The 15,160-nt window shown below is 38.1% G+C and overlaps 1 protein-coding gene across 3 annotated transcripts; it reads left to right on the top strand.

The window, feature by feature from the left end:
* Window positions 1-1,364: 1,364 nt before the first annotated feature.
* Window positions 1,365-14,823, top strand: LOC109852746 (anosmin-1). 3 transcript variants are annotated; one of them, XM_020424189.1, is made up of 8 exons: window positions 1,365-1,743; window positions 4,043-4,167; window positions 11,958-12,150; window positions 12,289-12,618; window positions 13,356-13,552; window positions 13,645-13,789; window positions 13,910-14,118; window positions 14,206-14,823. In XM_020424189.1, the coding sequence occupies exons 1-8, from the start codon at window positions 1,683-1,685 to the stop codon at window positions 14,389-14,391; spliced, it is 1,446 nt and encodes a 481-aa protein (XP_020279778.1). In that variant the 5' UTR covers window positions 1,365-1,682; the 3' UTR covers window positions 14,392-14,823. The 3 variants fall into 3 exon arrangements, with proteins under 3 accessions (XP_020279778.1, XP_020279780.1, XP_020279779.1); XM_020424191.1 differs by lacking the exon at window positions 14,206-14,823 and having other exon boundaries at window positions 13,894-13,977; XM_020424190.1 differs by lacking the exon at window positions 14,206-14,823 and having other exon boundaries at window positions 13,847-13,974.
* Window positions 14,824-15,160: the final 337 nt, after the last annotated feature.

The following is a 15,160-nucleotide window of genomic DNA, read 5'->3' on the forward strand; positions in this document are numbered from 1 at the left end:
TTAACCTAAGTAAGGGATTAATTTACGGGCAGTTACAATACCGCCACAAACCGAACGCCCTAATAGATTCAGGTCAATGCCACTACCATTCTTCGAAGCCGTTTATTATGTGGGAAGAGCGGGCCTTGTTCTCATGCCACACAGGTCGACGGTAACCTATGTGTGCGGCAACTGGAGGATTGTACCCGCGCTACCCGCGCCCGGGGAACCCGAAGTCGAGATAGAAAGATTTGCCGCGCGAGAGGAACCCTTCTATCCGTGCGGATCTTTCCTTGGTCTTCTTTTATTTCCACCCGCATCTCGATGCAGTTTGTTGGACTTCTTCTTCTCCAAAATAAACTCCGACATTAAACATCATTTACATTCCCTTTCTACATTTTATTCGCGTTGTATTATTAAAACATACACTTGCGCGCGTTAAAATGTTAAACAACGTAGTTAAACACTAATACGATTGAAATGATCGAATCTAACTGTTCGGCCAAAAGTTACCTTTACACGCACACACACAAACACACACACTCATTCTGTCGATCGAAATTATAAGAGTTTCCTTGAAGAAAATTGGTTGGCAACTTTCTCACGCTTGATTCGTTATTCTCTGGGAAGAAGAAATATCTCACGCTATGTTGTTTTGACCAACGAGTGGCGTTCAAGTCCATTTTTGAAGAATGTTTGTAGTATAGGTCACGTAAGACGTTAAATGGCGATCGAGTTGTGGATTAATGCGCATAGACGTCGCAGTCGCTTACAAACGATATTACCAAGTCCTTTTTGTTCTGTTCGAGATGTAAATTATAAAATTTAAATTAACAAACATATGCGCTTCATTTGCGATATGTTAAAAATAAGAAAAAACAATTAAATTTTTTTTGTAAATGAAAACGTTTTACACGATATTGCAAGAGAGAAATGAACATGTCGTTTGTGTTTTAACAAAACAAAATAAAAAATAGTAAAAAAGTTTCGAAAGAAAAGGAGTTTATACGGCGGGGGTCTCTCAAAGGTTCTTTCAGCGTGTGTACTTAAAAGAAGAACGAGCACGAAGATTAAAGCAGAAACCCTCTTCTTTCGAAAAGAGGGGTCAAAGAGCGCTACCGTGTCTCCAAAGGCGACGTGCAAAAAAGAATGAAAGAAAGGAATAGGAAGGAAGTTCTCCCGTGGTCGGTTCGCGCTCCCCGCGTGTGTGCTCCTCACTTGCACGCGTGCGAGCCAGGACCCTTCCTGAAGTTAATGATTCGGTCATTGCGATGGGTGGCGGTGACGATGAAGAGTGGTGGAAACGCGAAGTGGTGTGGTGTGGGTTCTACCGAGTGTAGAGTAGGAGAAGAGTGCGCCAGGAGGGCGAGGAAAGTAAGCTCGATCCCAGTTCGAACGCTTCGGTTCGGTCTTACAGGTTTAGTCTTGAACGGCTTGGCAGATTGTTGTCTTGGTCGAGAGAACTAGGATCGAGAAATCCGAAGATACTATTGTTAGGAGAAGACACTGGCAACTGTTATCAGTCAGCGGAACAAAATCAGCGGGTCGGCGCTATGTACCACCGGCCGCGTCTCCTCTAGAAAGGACGACGCATCGTTCGGTGACAAAAAAAAAAAAACGCGTTTTTCTCGCACAAAGAGAGAAGTTACGAGAAATAGAATTCATCACATAATCGAACATTCTGCCGCTTCCGAAAGACCTCGATGTCCGCAACTATGAAGAGAAGCCAATTATCGCTGCAACTATCGCTGGTCACTCTCAAAAGTACGTACTTACGGACTATATAGATGCTAAAACGTTTGACTGTGTAGCAAGCAGCTTGTGATTTTTGCTGAACGGCTTTTATGTGCAAGCCAAAATTTAAAAAATTTTAACTTAACTAATAAGTACTTTCATAAAGTTGAAGTTTCGAGTTACTCTTCAAAAGGGAAAGTAAGTAAAAATCTCATAACAGAGTGATGAGACAAGAATGATACAAATCTTATAAATGATATACGCGAGAGAGAAAGAGGGAGAAATAAGACCGTTTACTTATTCGTAAACAAAAACCTGAAGGAGATCGACAAGAACCACTCTTATGAACTCCGGTTGTCAAAGTACCGTTTTAACTTAAAGATTCTCGGTAGCACACATCTTCGAAGTATTCTTTGATCACAGAAAATGTTTCTAACGTACTTTCAACTTTTTAACCTAACCGTCATACAAAACTCAGTAGTTGCAACGACGATAACGTTGTTCTTATCGAGCAAGCTCGAATGCTTTTTAACGAGAATCGATAATAATTAGTGGAAGCGAAAATAACGCAGAACCACACTCGTGTGTGAACTTTGGAGAAATCTGTGTTAATTAAGCAATCGTGAACGCTCGAAGTGAGAGTAAATAAAATAATTAAAAGGTCGTCGTGTATCTGAATTTAATGGTCGCTGGTAATCGGAGACTTTTTTTTGGTCAGTCTCTCGAAGAACGGATATAACGTCCTTCGTTAAGAGAAGGCATTGAAATCACCGGGCGTGTGTGTGATTTTCTTTGACGACAAATGTCGTAACACGCGCGATTTTAGCCGCAAAAGACACACACGTTAAATATTGACTAGTGGAAATACACTTGCAAAAATGTGGGAATGTAAGGTGAAATTTAACAAGAGCGCTGTAAAACATCTTGCAAGTATATTGATAAACACTAAATAGTAAAATAAAATTTAAGTTAAATACAAATATGTTTACCGCAAATTTGATATTAAGTTAAATACAAATAAAATTAGTTAAAAAAATAAAATTTAATTTAAATATATTTATCGCAAAGTTGATTAAAGACGATATTAAGTTTGACATTAAATTTAATATTTCTTTTTTTATACTTCTTTCAGTTTAGAAATATTTACAAGGGTTGATTTGTAGCTTATATTTTCAATGCTTTTCCGCTCTGATCTGCACATGATTGATCGCGATCGTCATCGGACGTCTTTTACTTTAATGTCGCGACTTCGTCGTCCGCGCGTTCGTGTATTATTCTGATATCCACATTTACGCGAATGGCGAAAAAGCGGACGCACGATTGCCTTCTGCCTTCTTGTCGACAAGTCCCAATCGGAATTCCGAGGAAGCGCGTGGGATCGGCAGCGCGCAGGTAGCGCATATGCCGTGATCGCGATTGAACGAGCGAGCGAGCGAGCGAACGAGCAAGCGAGCAAGCAAACAAGTGCCCCGCACATGAATCGTACTTTTGCTAAAATGGAGAAACAATCTCCGGGCAACTCGCTCGCCTGGTGCGCCGTGAGTAAAAAGGAACGAATTCCTAAGACGAGCTAAATAGCGCTCGCAGTTAACTCAGCGGGTAGTATACTAACGGCGTACATACGTATCGCGCTTCCTCGGAACTCACCGACGTGGGAGGTAATGCCGATAACAAATACGAATACGAATATATGTATATACATATGGGGAAAGTACAAAATGCTGTCGATGAGCGCACTTTATACGTAAATATATAAAAAATATATATAAAATATATATAAAAAATATATAAAATAACATAATGAAAAAGATTTAAGTAAATTAAATTTTTTGAAATCGCGCACACAAAAAATATGTTGCAATTTTACTAATATAATCAATGAATAAATTCGTGACAATGTCGAAATAAGGCCTGAATGTACAGGAGTCAAATTACAGGATACCAATAACTTTCTGATTATTTTAACACTGAAGAAAACTCAAGTGAGAGTCGAAACGTTTGCGACTTTTTGTATTTTACAACATATTCGTTGCTTTCCAATTATATTAAAGAACTTCTCATATTGCTCGAATTGACCTTGTTAATATTTTTCATATCTTTGCTTTGCAAATTATAGAATGTTAGTGTAAAACAATATAGTATAAGATAATTTAATAACATATTATATTTAACAGGATAAAAATTAATGCTGAATTATATAACTCGAGATACTTCTTTGATCGGCTTCTTTTAAAGCTACATTTCGTATACATTTTGAGCACAAAGAAATGTGTCATATGTATTTATGCACATTTAATATGAATGAGTTGATGGTGTATAATCTGTGCAGAATGGTGGCCGTGGTGGTTACTGCTACCAGGATGTTTGGCATCGTGGACGCGATATGTTGAGGAATACGACTCCATTAGAGTGGCCAGGTGCGATGCTCGATGCGGAGAGAATCATCCTAATGAGGTACGAGAACCGATAATTAATTATCGATTAACTTTTTAAATGCTTGCATCTTCATCAATTTTTGTAATATATCAACAATATAATATCATTTTTTTTTTTTTAAATCTAAAATGAATGTATTAACTCGGCAAATAAGAACCGAAAGCAGAATATAATGCAAATAATGTGTTAAATTCAAATGCATTATTATCAATACGTTTCGTTTTTATTTTTAAGTCGATTTTCAGTTGATAATATAAATTAAATCAACAATCATGATTAAATGCAAAATTTCTCATTAATAAATATAAACATAAATTGTTTTAATTATGTAATTTAATACAAAATGTTGTCAAATTATTATAGTAATTAGTAAAGTGTGCACTGTATCACAGATCAAATATTTTAAGAGTCATGTCTAGAATATTTTTTTAACATAACTTTATCGTGTAAATTTTCACTCTGATAATCACATATAAACTTCTTAATATACGCGCGTGCATAAAAATCGTCGATTTTAATTTTAACACAATAATAATAAAAAAATGTTATTTTTTAAATAGACATCTCACAGAAGAGCATTGTAGAAGCAAATATATGTATTTCGTATACGTGAAGTCAGAAAGAATTAACGTCAAAATAGAATGTTAACCTCGTCGAAAACGATTATTTTATATTCGACGAGTCCGATGTTGATGCTTATGGCATCGACCTGCAATCAGGCGGAATAATCGGTTCGATTAATCAACGTGCTACAACGTACACACGTTCTGCAATCCAAGTGGAAGATTTGATTTCGACATCAATTTTAATTTCGATGGCCGATTCGACACTCGATAGGATCGCTAAATAAACTGGTTTCCCGCAACGCTTTGTCGCCTCCCAAGAGAGTCGCAGACGACGACGATCACGGTCGTCGATGATTCATTCGGGGCTTGTTCGGGTTTTGCGACTTCTCTCGTTCGTGTGTAATTAGTTATGCGAGTCCGAGCGTCCCTGAATCCGCGCCCACTTGAATCATCGTCACGCTCGATGATTTATGAGGTGCCACCAACCGTGGGACTTGACCATGCTAATTCGGTGATCAACAAGGGCGGGTCGATAATGCCATATTTGTCTGAAAAAAAATCTACCGAAAGCTAAAATGTTCCTCAAACCTACTATGTTTATGAGAAGTATCTGCATGTGACTTAATTAAGATTCATCGATGTATACATGCGCATCTGATAAAATTTTGTCGGATTATACTTCCGATACCGGCAAAGACATGATTGGCTTTACTTAAAATAAAACCTCAACGGCATATTTCAATTATGCGATGCGAAGTCCGGTACGCAAAATAATATTTTTTATCTCCAGCAGTCATCATTGCGGGCCGCGTGTCGTTTGTATAGTGAAAATGCTAGAGAGTGCTCCGCACTCGAGAGGTTAATTGGCATCGACTGGACGTTAACGGCAACAACGATTATGAGCAACGACATTCATTGACTTGCCAGTAACTTATCGACAAGCGAACCGCCGCGACGGTTTTATTGCTGATACTTTTTTTGCCGGCATGTATACACATGTCATTACGACACGGCCCCGAAATGATTCCAAAGAATGCCCCTGCCTCCTCCACCCCTTTTGGACGAAAGGGTGAACGAGGAGAGAAATGACGAAGAGATAGCCCTCGAGCTCTGACTGGCGGCTGACTATAAAGTCCCAAAGTAATGGCCTATAAAAGGGTTGCGCGCGGCCAACATACTAAGTTTGGATGCGCGCGCGCCTATGGCGCGCACTAGAAATGTATCTTCCGACATTATCGAAAACAGGTTCTTATCCCGAAGCATAAACGATCAATCTTCCTGGTGGCATCGTACTTCCAACTTCTCGAAACTGCACGACGAAACTTTGCTTTTGATAACTTTGATGTTAATGCCAGTTGATGGTGAAATTAATTATTTTATCTGTGTTTTCTGTATCGGTCCTTCTATAGAGACAATTACGGAAACGAATAATCTCGTCTTGTTGCGACGATATTGTTGCCGAAAAGAGATTTCAACAGATCATTCGTCGGTTCTGCGTTTTGTTCGCGCGTTACGTAATTTTTTTCCACGTCCTTTCTATAGAGCTCGCTGCTTATTAGCTGATGTAATTCCTTTGCCGTCGAACGTTGTTAAAAAAATCAAGCACATTCGCGCTATAGAATGTTGATTATTTGATATCGAATATTGCATTGAGATATTTATGACTTATTGCTTCTTTTAAGTTTGTTTCTTTGTGGTAACCGAAGAAGAATTTGTGGGTGATATGTATGCAAAACTTCTCGTTTATGCATATTATAATGGAAGTCGCGGAGGAGACAGTTGTCGTATTCGCTTGTGACAATTAACTTCATTAGAGCAACTGTCAGTACGAAACTTCATTTTGGAAGTTACGTTTAATGAGCAAGCATAAATTCTTCAGTATCAAAGCGGCGGCTTCTCTTTCAGTATGTTGATGAAAAAAAGATAAACCCCCCCGAGCCGTTATATATACGACAATCGACTTCGTTAGCGCGATCGTTACGTCGTCGGTAACTTCAACGAGAACTCAACTCTTCGTCGATGAGACGTGAATTTCATGGTATCGATCACTCCGCGCCCTTTTCGATTGTTAATTATCGGTGTCGTCGTCGACAAAAAGAATAAGTGAGAAGAGGCAAAGAAGATGAAAAAAAAGAAAAAATAAAGGAAGAGAAGAAAGCGAGAAGAAAACGACGCCGGTGAATCGCCAATGGGCAATATAATTTTCTTAACGACGGCGATCGGCGGCCGACCAATTCTCGCGCGCGATGAACTTCCATCGACCAAGACTGCCTCAACCGATCTTAATGAATACTTCAAACTACGATCTTCGCAAAGTCTTTAATTGGAGTGGCCTACCGATATGTGAGAAAGAAAAAGATAAAGTGGAAAAGAAAGGGAGAACGACGAGCGGGGGAGTTAAAGAGAAACGGAGAGAAGAGAGCGGTGCGATCGGTGCGAATGATTTTTCAGTATTGCCGATCGACACTATCGCCGATCTTTGTACGGGACTACATTAGTCTCCTGCCATACCCTAATCTTCGCTATTACTTCACAACGACCGCGTAGCTCGGAACTTCACGAGGAAGTTCTCTCGGCACTGAAACAGATTGGTGCGCCTTCGGCAAGAGGAAAGAAAAAGAGAAGCAGAGCAAGATCTGGTGAACTTCATTAGCTCTCTTACGTTATACGTTCGGTGCGTAACTCGCGGTTCCCCTAATACAATTGCACACGAAAATGATGAAAAACACCACTTTTTATTTTGTTACAATACAAATGTAATACTTTTCCCGATGTTTTGTACATCAAAAAAAACTTCGAGAAGAATCAACTTCGCGCGTCCGAATTCTTGATTTCAAATCCGATTAAAAATCTTCGATCAAACAACCGTTGTCAGAGGCAACGTCTTTGTCTTATTTCTTCTGCCAATATGAATAGCGCGGCTATTCATATCGAGCGGTCGTAATACTTTGATCTGCGCGATCTGCGCCGGATATCATTCGGCGATCTCGGCGCCCATCAACTAAGTTAATTCTTCGACCGTGACGACGCTTCATCAGATCACGTTCTTCTCCTTCGGCTCATTTCGATTTGTTCTTTTCACCCTGTGAACATTCTGTGAGCCGATTATCACTCGTGTTATGTTGAGCGCCACAAAACCCACCATCATTTCTTTCGATATGAGAAAGAGAGAGAGAGAGTCAGACAGAGCGAAGACGATTGCGGCCAAGTATTATTTCCAGATCGCGGCGCAAAAAAAGTGATTATACTTGAGCACCAAAGATATTTTTCACGTTATCGATCATTATATCTCGGAGAGTTTTCTAGAAACGTTTTTTTTTTGTTGTTGTTTATATCAGTTTCTTCTTGATCGATATATTCCACGGATGTTATTTCACGATAGCATGATGCATGGCAATCCTTATAATATCCAATGTCCTGTTTCGCAATAATACCGGTGATATTTATAGCGTGGCAGACTGCATAATAGTGCTCTTTCTCCATTGCTCTTTATATTATCTGATATTGCCGAGTCACAAAGGCGCTACTTCTCCGGAGAATGGAATTCCAGTCAGTGATAAATAGAACCTCTGATTTAGATCTTTTTTTTTTTGCAACATTAAAAGATCTGCACGTGATAACTTTCTCCGCAATTATTTACGTGCATACTTATCAAGTAGTTTTTCTCTCTATTCGTATTAGTACGTTTTTATTTTTTTGTTTTTCTGGTTTTTTTTGTTTTTTGTTTGTTTTTTGTTTTTTTTGTTTTTTTGTTTTTTTTTGTTTTTTTTTTTTTGCTTTTGCCGAGCAAGACGATTTTTGAAAGCAATTTCGATTGCAAACAGCAGTAGAAATTCGGTATGCTTTCTGCATTCAGATATGTAATACTCCCTTTTTAATTGCAACCATCTCAACTAACTGACAATGGAACGCGGAACGTAGCTTATCTCGATCGCCATGGCGCATGCTTTTACAATTTTTACGAAAACTAGTCGAGATAAATATTTTGCATTTATGTACATGACTGTGCGTTTATGTACATCAGTATGTTAAATACACGTCGCACACATAATTGCCTGTGTTATTGAATGTGTTAAATCTTTAACACGTTGACTGCCACACAAGTTTTACATGTTTTGCCAAGAATAGAATTTTCTTAGGACTACAAGAACATAATTTTCATAATTCTAAGTGTATAATGATAAAATATTAAGTAATATGATTAAATGAGATCATATTCTTATCAATAGTTCATCTTGCTGGTGATTTTCCGTGACTACCATGGCTCTACAGTGCGTTCGATTACTCTTAGATTGTGTTTTCAAATTTGAATTCACTATCAATACTGAAAATCTATAGCTCGTGTGACATATGTCACATAGATTTTCAGTACCGACAGTAAATTTCGGAACGCGGCTTTGATAACGCAGTCCTATTTTTTCTTGAAATGTTTTAACATAATTAACATAATAATAATTAAATTATTAAAATAATTAAATTATTTATCATAGATCAATTTTTATAAAATTTTATGTTTTAATAAGAATTTTTTTTAATTTCAAATTTTTAATTGTTAAATAGCACACTTTTTATTTCACAATGTTCTTTAGTTATTTACGTTGTTCAAAATGTTTTAACCAACGATATTCATCTTAATTTTTAATCGTTCTAAAAAATGTAGTAACGCCGGCCACAAATGATCCATCAGGACTAAGAAGACAAGCGCTAGTCACGAATGACCATTGTAACAGTCAACGTGTTAATGTGCAAAATTTCAAAACTATTGTATCGCCACGCATAATGATCTCAATTTCGAAAACGAGTCCTTTCCGCAAATGTGCGGATCAATTTCGAAAGAAGCGTCGATCCTGAACAGCTAGTTCGTACGGGGTTTGTCGGGAAAAGGACAAGTGTGATAGAGAGATAACGCGCGACATGTGTGTGATTTCGCCAACAATGCCATGCACTACCGACGGTGCGCGATCTTTGCGATGAACTTTATTAGCTGGTCAACGGCCCCGAGCGATCAGCGTCGACGACGCTGCCGCGGCTTAAGTCTGCTTCTCTTCCGCGGAGTGTTCGCTTCCCTTTGTAAAAAGTAGGCCAATAAGTAAGCGAACCAGTTCTCCCGATCGTTCGAATGATGTATGTCGCGGTCGCGACAGTGCGACAGCGAAAATACGCTCCCGTCGTCGTCAAGCAGAGGTGGGAGCCTTCTTCGAGCTTGCGTTGCTTTCCGATCTTCTCTTTTTCCACCGAAATTTATACATTGAAGAAGCAGAATGTTGCCCTTCAATCCGAAACGACGCTCGATCGTGCGACCCGCGCATCGTCCATGTGGACGCTATCGACGAGGCCGCGCGATTTCGAACGTCGATACGCTCCGCACTTTACTTTAAACTTGGACGATTCTCCCCGAGTCGCGCTATTAAGCCTAACGACTCGTACTTTCTGAACGTCATATTATACTTATAATCATACTTCTTATAGCGATCCGACGGAACGCTTATCTCATGCATTCGCCGATCGATTTCGTCGGGCCGGTTTTCTCGCGTCTACATTGTACGAAAATGATGACCGGATAAAACCACGGCAGCAAACGCGCGAAGTCGAACGCATTAAGTTGAAATATATATGGAGGGCCATCTTCGTGGTCCTGACGATCGCAGAACTCGCCTCGAGGGCTCGTTTAAAGGATCCGGACTTGTATTTCGTATCCGAGCAGAATCGACGACCGGCAGTTTCGTAACTATGTAGCAAGAGAGACTGGCTTCCACGAAAATGGCAGGGAAGCTCTCAATTGAGCCAGAGCTCTCGATATCAACGGCGATTTGTTGTAATTTTATTTATTCATGTTTTTTTACCATGTCCTTTTCGGCACCGACCGGGATTGGATCGGATCGCGGATAATGGAGCAGATCGACAGCGTTTCGATTAAGATGGAATGCAATGAAGTTTATATCGACCTTGCTAAATTCGTCCGCTGCAGATGCGGTGAATTGGCAGTTTCGAAGAAATAGTGTTCTACATATATATAAGCCGTTGGCGTATTGTACAAAAGCAAGATTACTGTTAAAGAGGATCCTAAATTGGATTTGTTTTATCGATAAAACTGAAGTTTTTGTGCATTAATTGTTTTTTTTTTTTGGCCATATGAACTGATAAATCCTGTTCTACAATTAAAGTACATACAATAAAGGATTCAGGAGGTCCGAATTTATATGACAAAATAAAAAAAAATTTTTAATTTAACTTTTTTTATTTTGTTACATAAATTTGGACTTATTGCCGGATATCTTATTGTATATACTTTACTTATAGAAGAGGATTTATCAATCCCAAAAAAGATTGGTGTGTACAGAAAATTCAGTTTTATCGATAAAACAAATCTACTTTAGGAGACATCCCTTATGGGATTGCGTTCGGAAACGCCACTCATGTGCATATGATTGTCATTTTATCTTTGTTTTATATCTAACGAGCGAAAAACATAAAGTGCACACGAGTGGTTGTTTCCAAACGCAACCAAATATGAATAATTAACAATACTCCTAAGAACAAATACAAAATTTTTTTTTCATCTTATCTAAAAGTTTCGATGTACGTATTTATTTATTTAATGTTGTGTCTTTCTTCAAAATAATTTAACGAAAATCATATTACTTTATTGACTTTCTTCAATTTTTTAACACGTAATGAATCTTAAAAATCTTTTTTAACATTTTTGTAATTTACTATTTAATAATTTTTATAATGTAATTTAATATAATTAATTTAATGTAATTTGTTTAATTATAATTGTTTATTTCCGTCATATTTAATTTCTCTCATTGTATTTTGCTTTACCACTTGTACAATATATCGCTTTAAAAGCTTAGACAGAGAACGAGAGAAGCATCAATATTTTTCGCGTCATAAACATTCTTGCATCGCGCCATTGACTCCGTCTTCGTGTTCACAAGTTGCGTTACTTCCGGCAATGAAGATGACGGTGAAAATGTCGTGTTACGTTTCGCAAAAACTCAACCACTTACTGTCGCTTCGCGTTCAAGATAAACGCGCTACTTGATTAGATAAGATCATCGCTAACTAGATAGGTGTGTATTTGTGAGAAATTCTTACATGCTTATTTATGTTTTGCGTACTAAGCTTATTATGTTTTTTCTGACAAGATTTCAAGAAGTATTAGAAATATAATGAAATGTGACTTGCAAAGAAATTTTCTCGTCTTGGTTTATCTATCCGTCATATTTTTTTGTGTAGTGCGTGGAAAATTGTCTAGCGTCGAATTATACAAAACCTGGCAATTGTCCCGAGAAAACGTCTATGACACCATTTGAGGCCGCCTGCTTGATCGCCTGTGTCGACGATTCTCATTGTCCGGATTTGGCTAAATGTTGCTCGCACGATTGCGGCGTCACGTGCATGCATCCAATTGGTTTAGAGATTCGAAACGGTGAGTACACTTTGTGTATCTTAGTATTTTTTTTTTTTTTGCACTTGCATTGCTCACGGAAACTCCACAAATGAAAAACAATTTACAAAATCCGCACTGTAACGTAATTCTCGGATCATTATTGTCTATTTACATTAGATCTGCCAACTGTGCCTGAGAATCTTCAAGTACAGCAACAGAAAAGGAACTTGGTGTTTTTGACGTGGCGCAACGGCAGGTCGGGTTTCAGCAACGTGTCTAGCAACACCGAGAATGTTCGATATCTAGTGGAGGAACGTCACTTGGTTGGCCCCAGATATCTGGAGTCCAGACTGAGCTCCTGGACCGTGTGTCATGTGTCGACAAAACCTCATGCAAATCTTCGCGGTCGATTAAAAACAGGACATTGGTATCAATTCCGTGTGGCAGCTGTCAACGGAAATGGATCGCGTGGATATTCGCAGCCCTCCAGACCCTTTAAAACAAAAGGTAAGCAAAGACATAAAAAGATAAAACATTGTCTAGATAAAAAAAATAATAAAACACTTTTTTCAGAAATTAACACGATTTAATAGTGTTAGATGATAATCATATTTCACATTAATATGTAGATATATATTTGTAGATATATTCAATACAATATAAATATATTCGATATATACATTCAATATAAAGATATATTTAATATGTAGAATTGGGATTTCGTCTAATTATAACAATATTTTTAGTATTTATTTTATTTAAATATATTATTTGTTAATTTTAACTCAGAGAAATAAATCTTCGAAGAAATAATGTTAATTTTAACTATATTTCTTCTCTCTCTCGCTCTTTCTCTCTCTCTCTCTCTCATACATTTCTGTAATAAATTACAGATAGTAAAAGTTGTCTAATGTATACCAGTTTATTGATTTGCATTTTTCTGATATTAACATTTATCGATATAATTTAAATGGATACTGTGGATTTATTTTTTACACGTATGACCAGAAGAGCAACCACGTATGATGCCTGTAACATCTAAAAGATTGTTCAAAGAAATAATACGACACTTTATCTTGCATACATTATGTAATTAAGTTATCGTGACGTGTGTTTCTCGAAATGAAGAAGTTATGAATAAATGTTGCAATAATGAATGATTATGAGCTTCATGGCAATTAATAATATCTACGTCATGAAAAAGTGATTTTATCAATAGCATCTTTTATTCGCGTGCGTTGCAGAACCGCGAAATCCAAAAGAACCTCAGAATTTGACCTTGTCCAACGCGCGTCTCGTTAGCGGAAAGCTGCGCATTAACTTGCGATGGATCAAACCGACGTCGGACGTGCCGATATCGTTCTACAAGGTGTTCTGGAGCAGACTCATCCATGGACCAGCGAACGACTCCATCCTAGTCTATCACAAGACGATTCCAAAAGTGAGTTTTTTTTATCATCGTTTTGGTAGATTTTTTAAAAAACAAAACATTTTCAGATTTTTATGTAATTTTTTCGCACGCGCTTTCTTCAGGATAAGACGTGCTACGAGCTGAAGAACCTCGAGCTCAAGTGTCAGTACTTCCTGCAGGTACAGGCGGTGGCGGTGTACGGCGGTCGTCGTCTGACGTCGCGCAAAGCGTCCAAAGTCTTCAACAGCACCGATTACATGGCATACGGTAAAGTATCCAAATTGACTTGTCCTCGGCGATATAGCTGATCGATCCTTCCCTCAGCCTCCCTTCTAAGTCCGGTGTAGTTTCGGGATAACCAACGAAAGCAGTGACCTTTCATTGAAGCCGACGTCGGGAGACGTTCCCGCAGGTGCGAGCGAATTCAGACCGGTCTTCACGTGCGCCGCATGAGCTGTCACCGTGGCGAGGTCAGGGTACGTCTGGTCTGGCCGGCGAGCGGCGACGCTGCGATGTACAACGTCACGTGGCGAGAAGAATCCTGCTCGCATGAAAAAGAATCGGAACAGAAATCTGCCGTCTGGCAAACGGTTCAAGTATGTGTTGATCTTGTTAAAGTTTTCGCATTTCCCTATCTTTTTTGCAAGCAGTATTTATTTGTTGACGACCGATCAATTTCGCAGACTACGCTGTGTGATCTACGACAACTTCGGAACGATTGCACGTACAGCGCAAATGTGCGAAACATACTGAAGAACGGCGAAAATGAAGGTCACGGTACCAGTATAGAGTTTTTTGCTACAGGATGTGATCAGAAACAGCAGAAGCACTCGCGGCGGAAGGCAGCGAGATGTAAGAAAATAACATAACGAAAGTTGTCTAGATCCAGGAGACACTTTTCCAGTCCGTTTGTGGCGTAAATGTGCTATTAGTAAAAAAAGGAGAAGAAAAAAACAAAACGTTCGTACAAAGAAACAACCACCTTATAGAAGTTAGAACATGGTGACATTCTAGCTTAACTTATAAATAAAACTATTTTTGTTACACAGCTCTTGTGAAATATTATCGTAGTAACTTATAATTTTTAATTATATTGCCTAATTCGAGTGACTATATATGTGAAGGAATTATACCGCCTTTGCTTGCTCATTGTATTTGATCGCTCTTTGACATTCCACAAATTATGTTAATAATATTGCATCTTAATTTGTACTTTGATATAGTTACTAGATTTTAATCGAAATAGTTGGCCACAAATTTATTAATTGTTTGGCTTGCAAAATAAACATTTTATTTAAGAAGTTTTATATTTCTTTTATATCTTTTGCTGCGTTCTCTGTCTCTCAACACTTCATTGTTATTATATTTTAAATAGTATTCAAATGACGGCTCGATAAAACAAATTAAAAGAAAAAAAAGAGTCCAACGAGCTTATAGTCCAAGTTGAAGGTTTGGACAATCAAAACAACTTAAAACGCAGTATATTCCAGACATTTTGATCAAATTTTATTGGTAATCATCTTCAGCACTGTATACAATGTAAAAATTTATTATTTCTTTTATTAAATTAACACCTGCCTTTTGCGTTTTTATGTGCAACATTTCTGAGATTAGTCTTTTGTGGTAAAATTGTTCTGT

Source organism: Pseudomyrmex gracilis, unplaced genomic scaffold, assembly GCF_002006095.1.
Source record: "Pseudomyrmex gracilis isolate BER0280 unplaced genomic scaffold, ASM200609v1 scaffold_35, whole genome shotgun sequence".
Classification (NCBI taxonomy): domain Eukaryota; kingdom Metazoa; phylum Arthropoda; class Insecta; order Hymenoptera; family Formicidae; genus Pseudomyrmex; species Pseudomyrmex gracilis.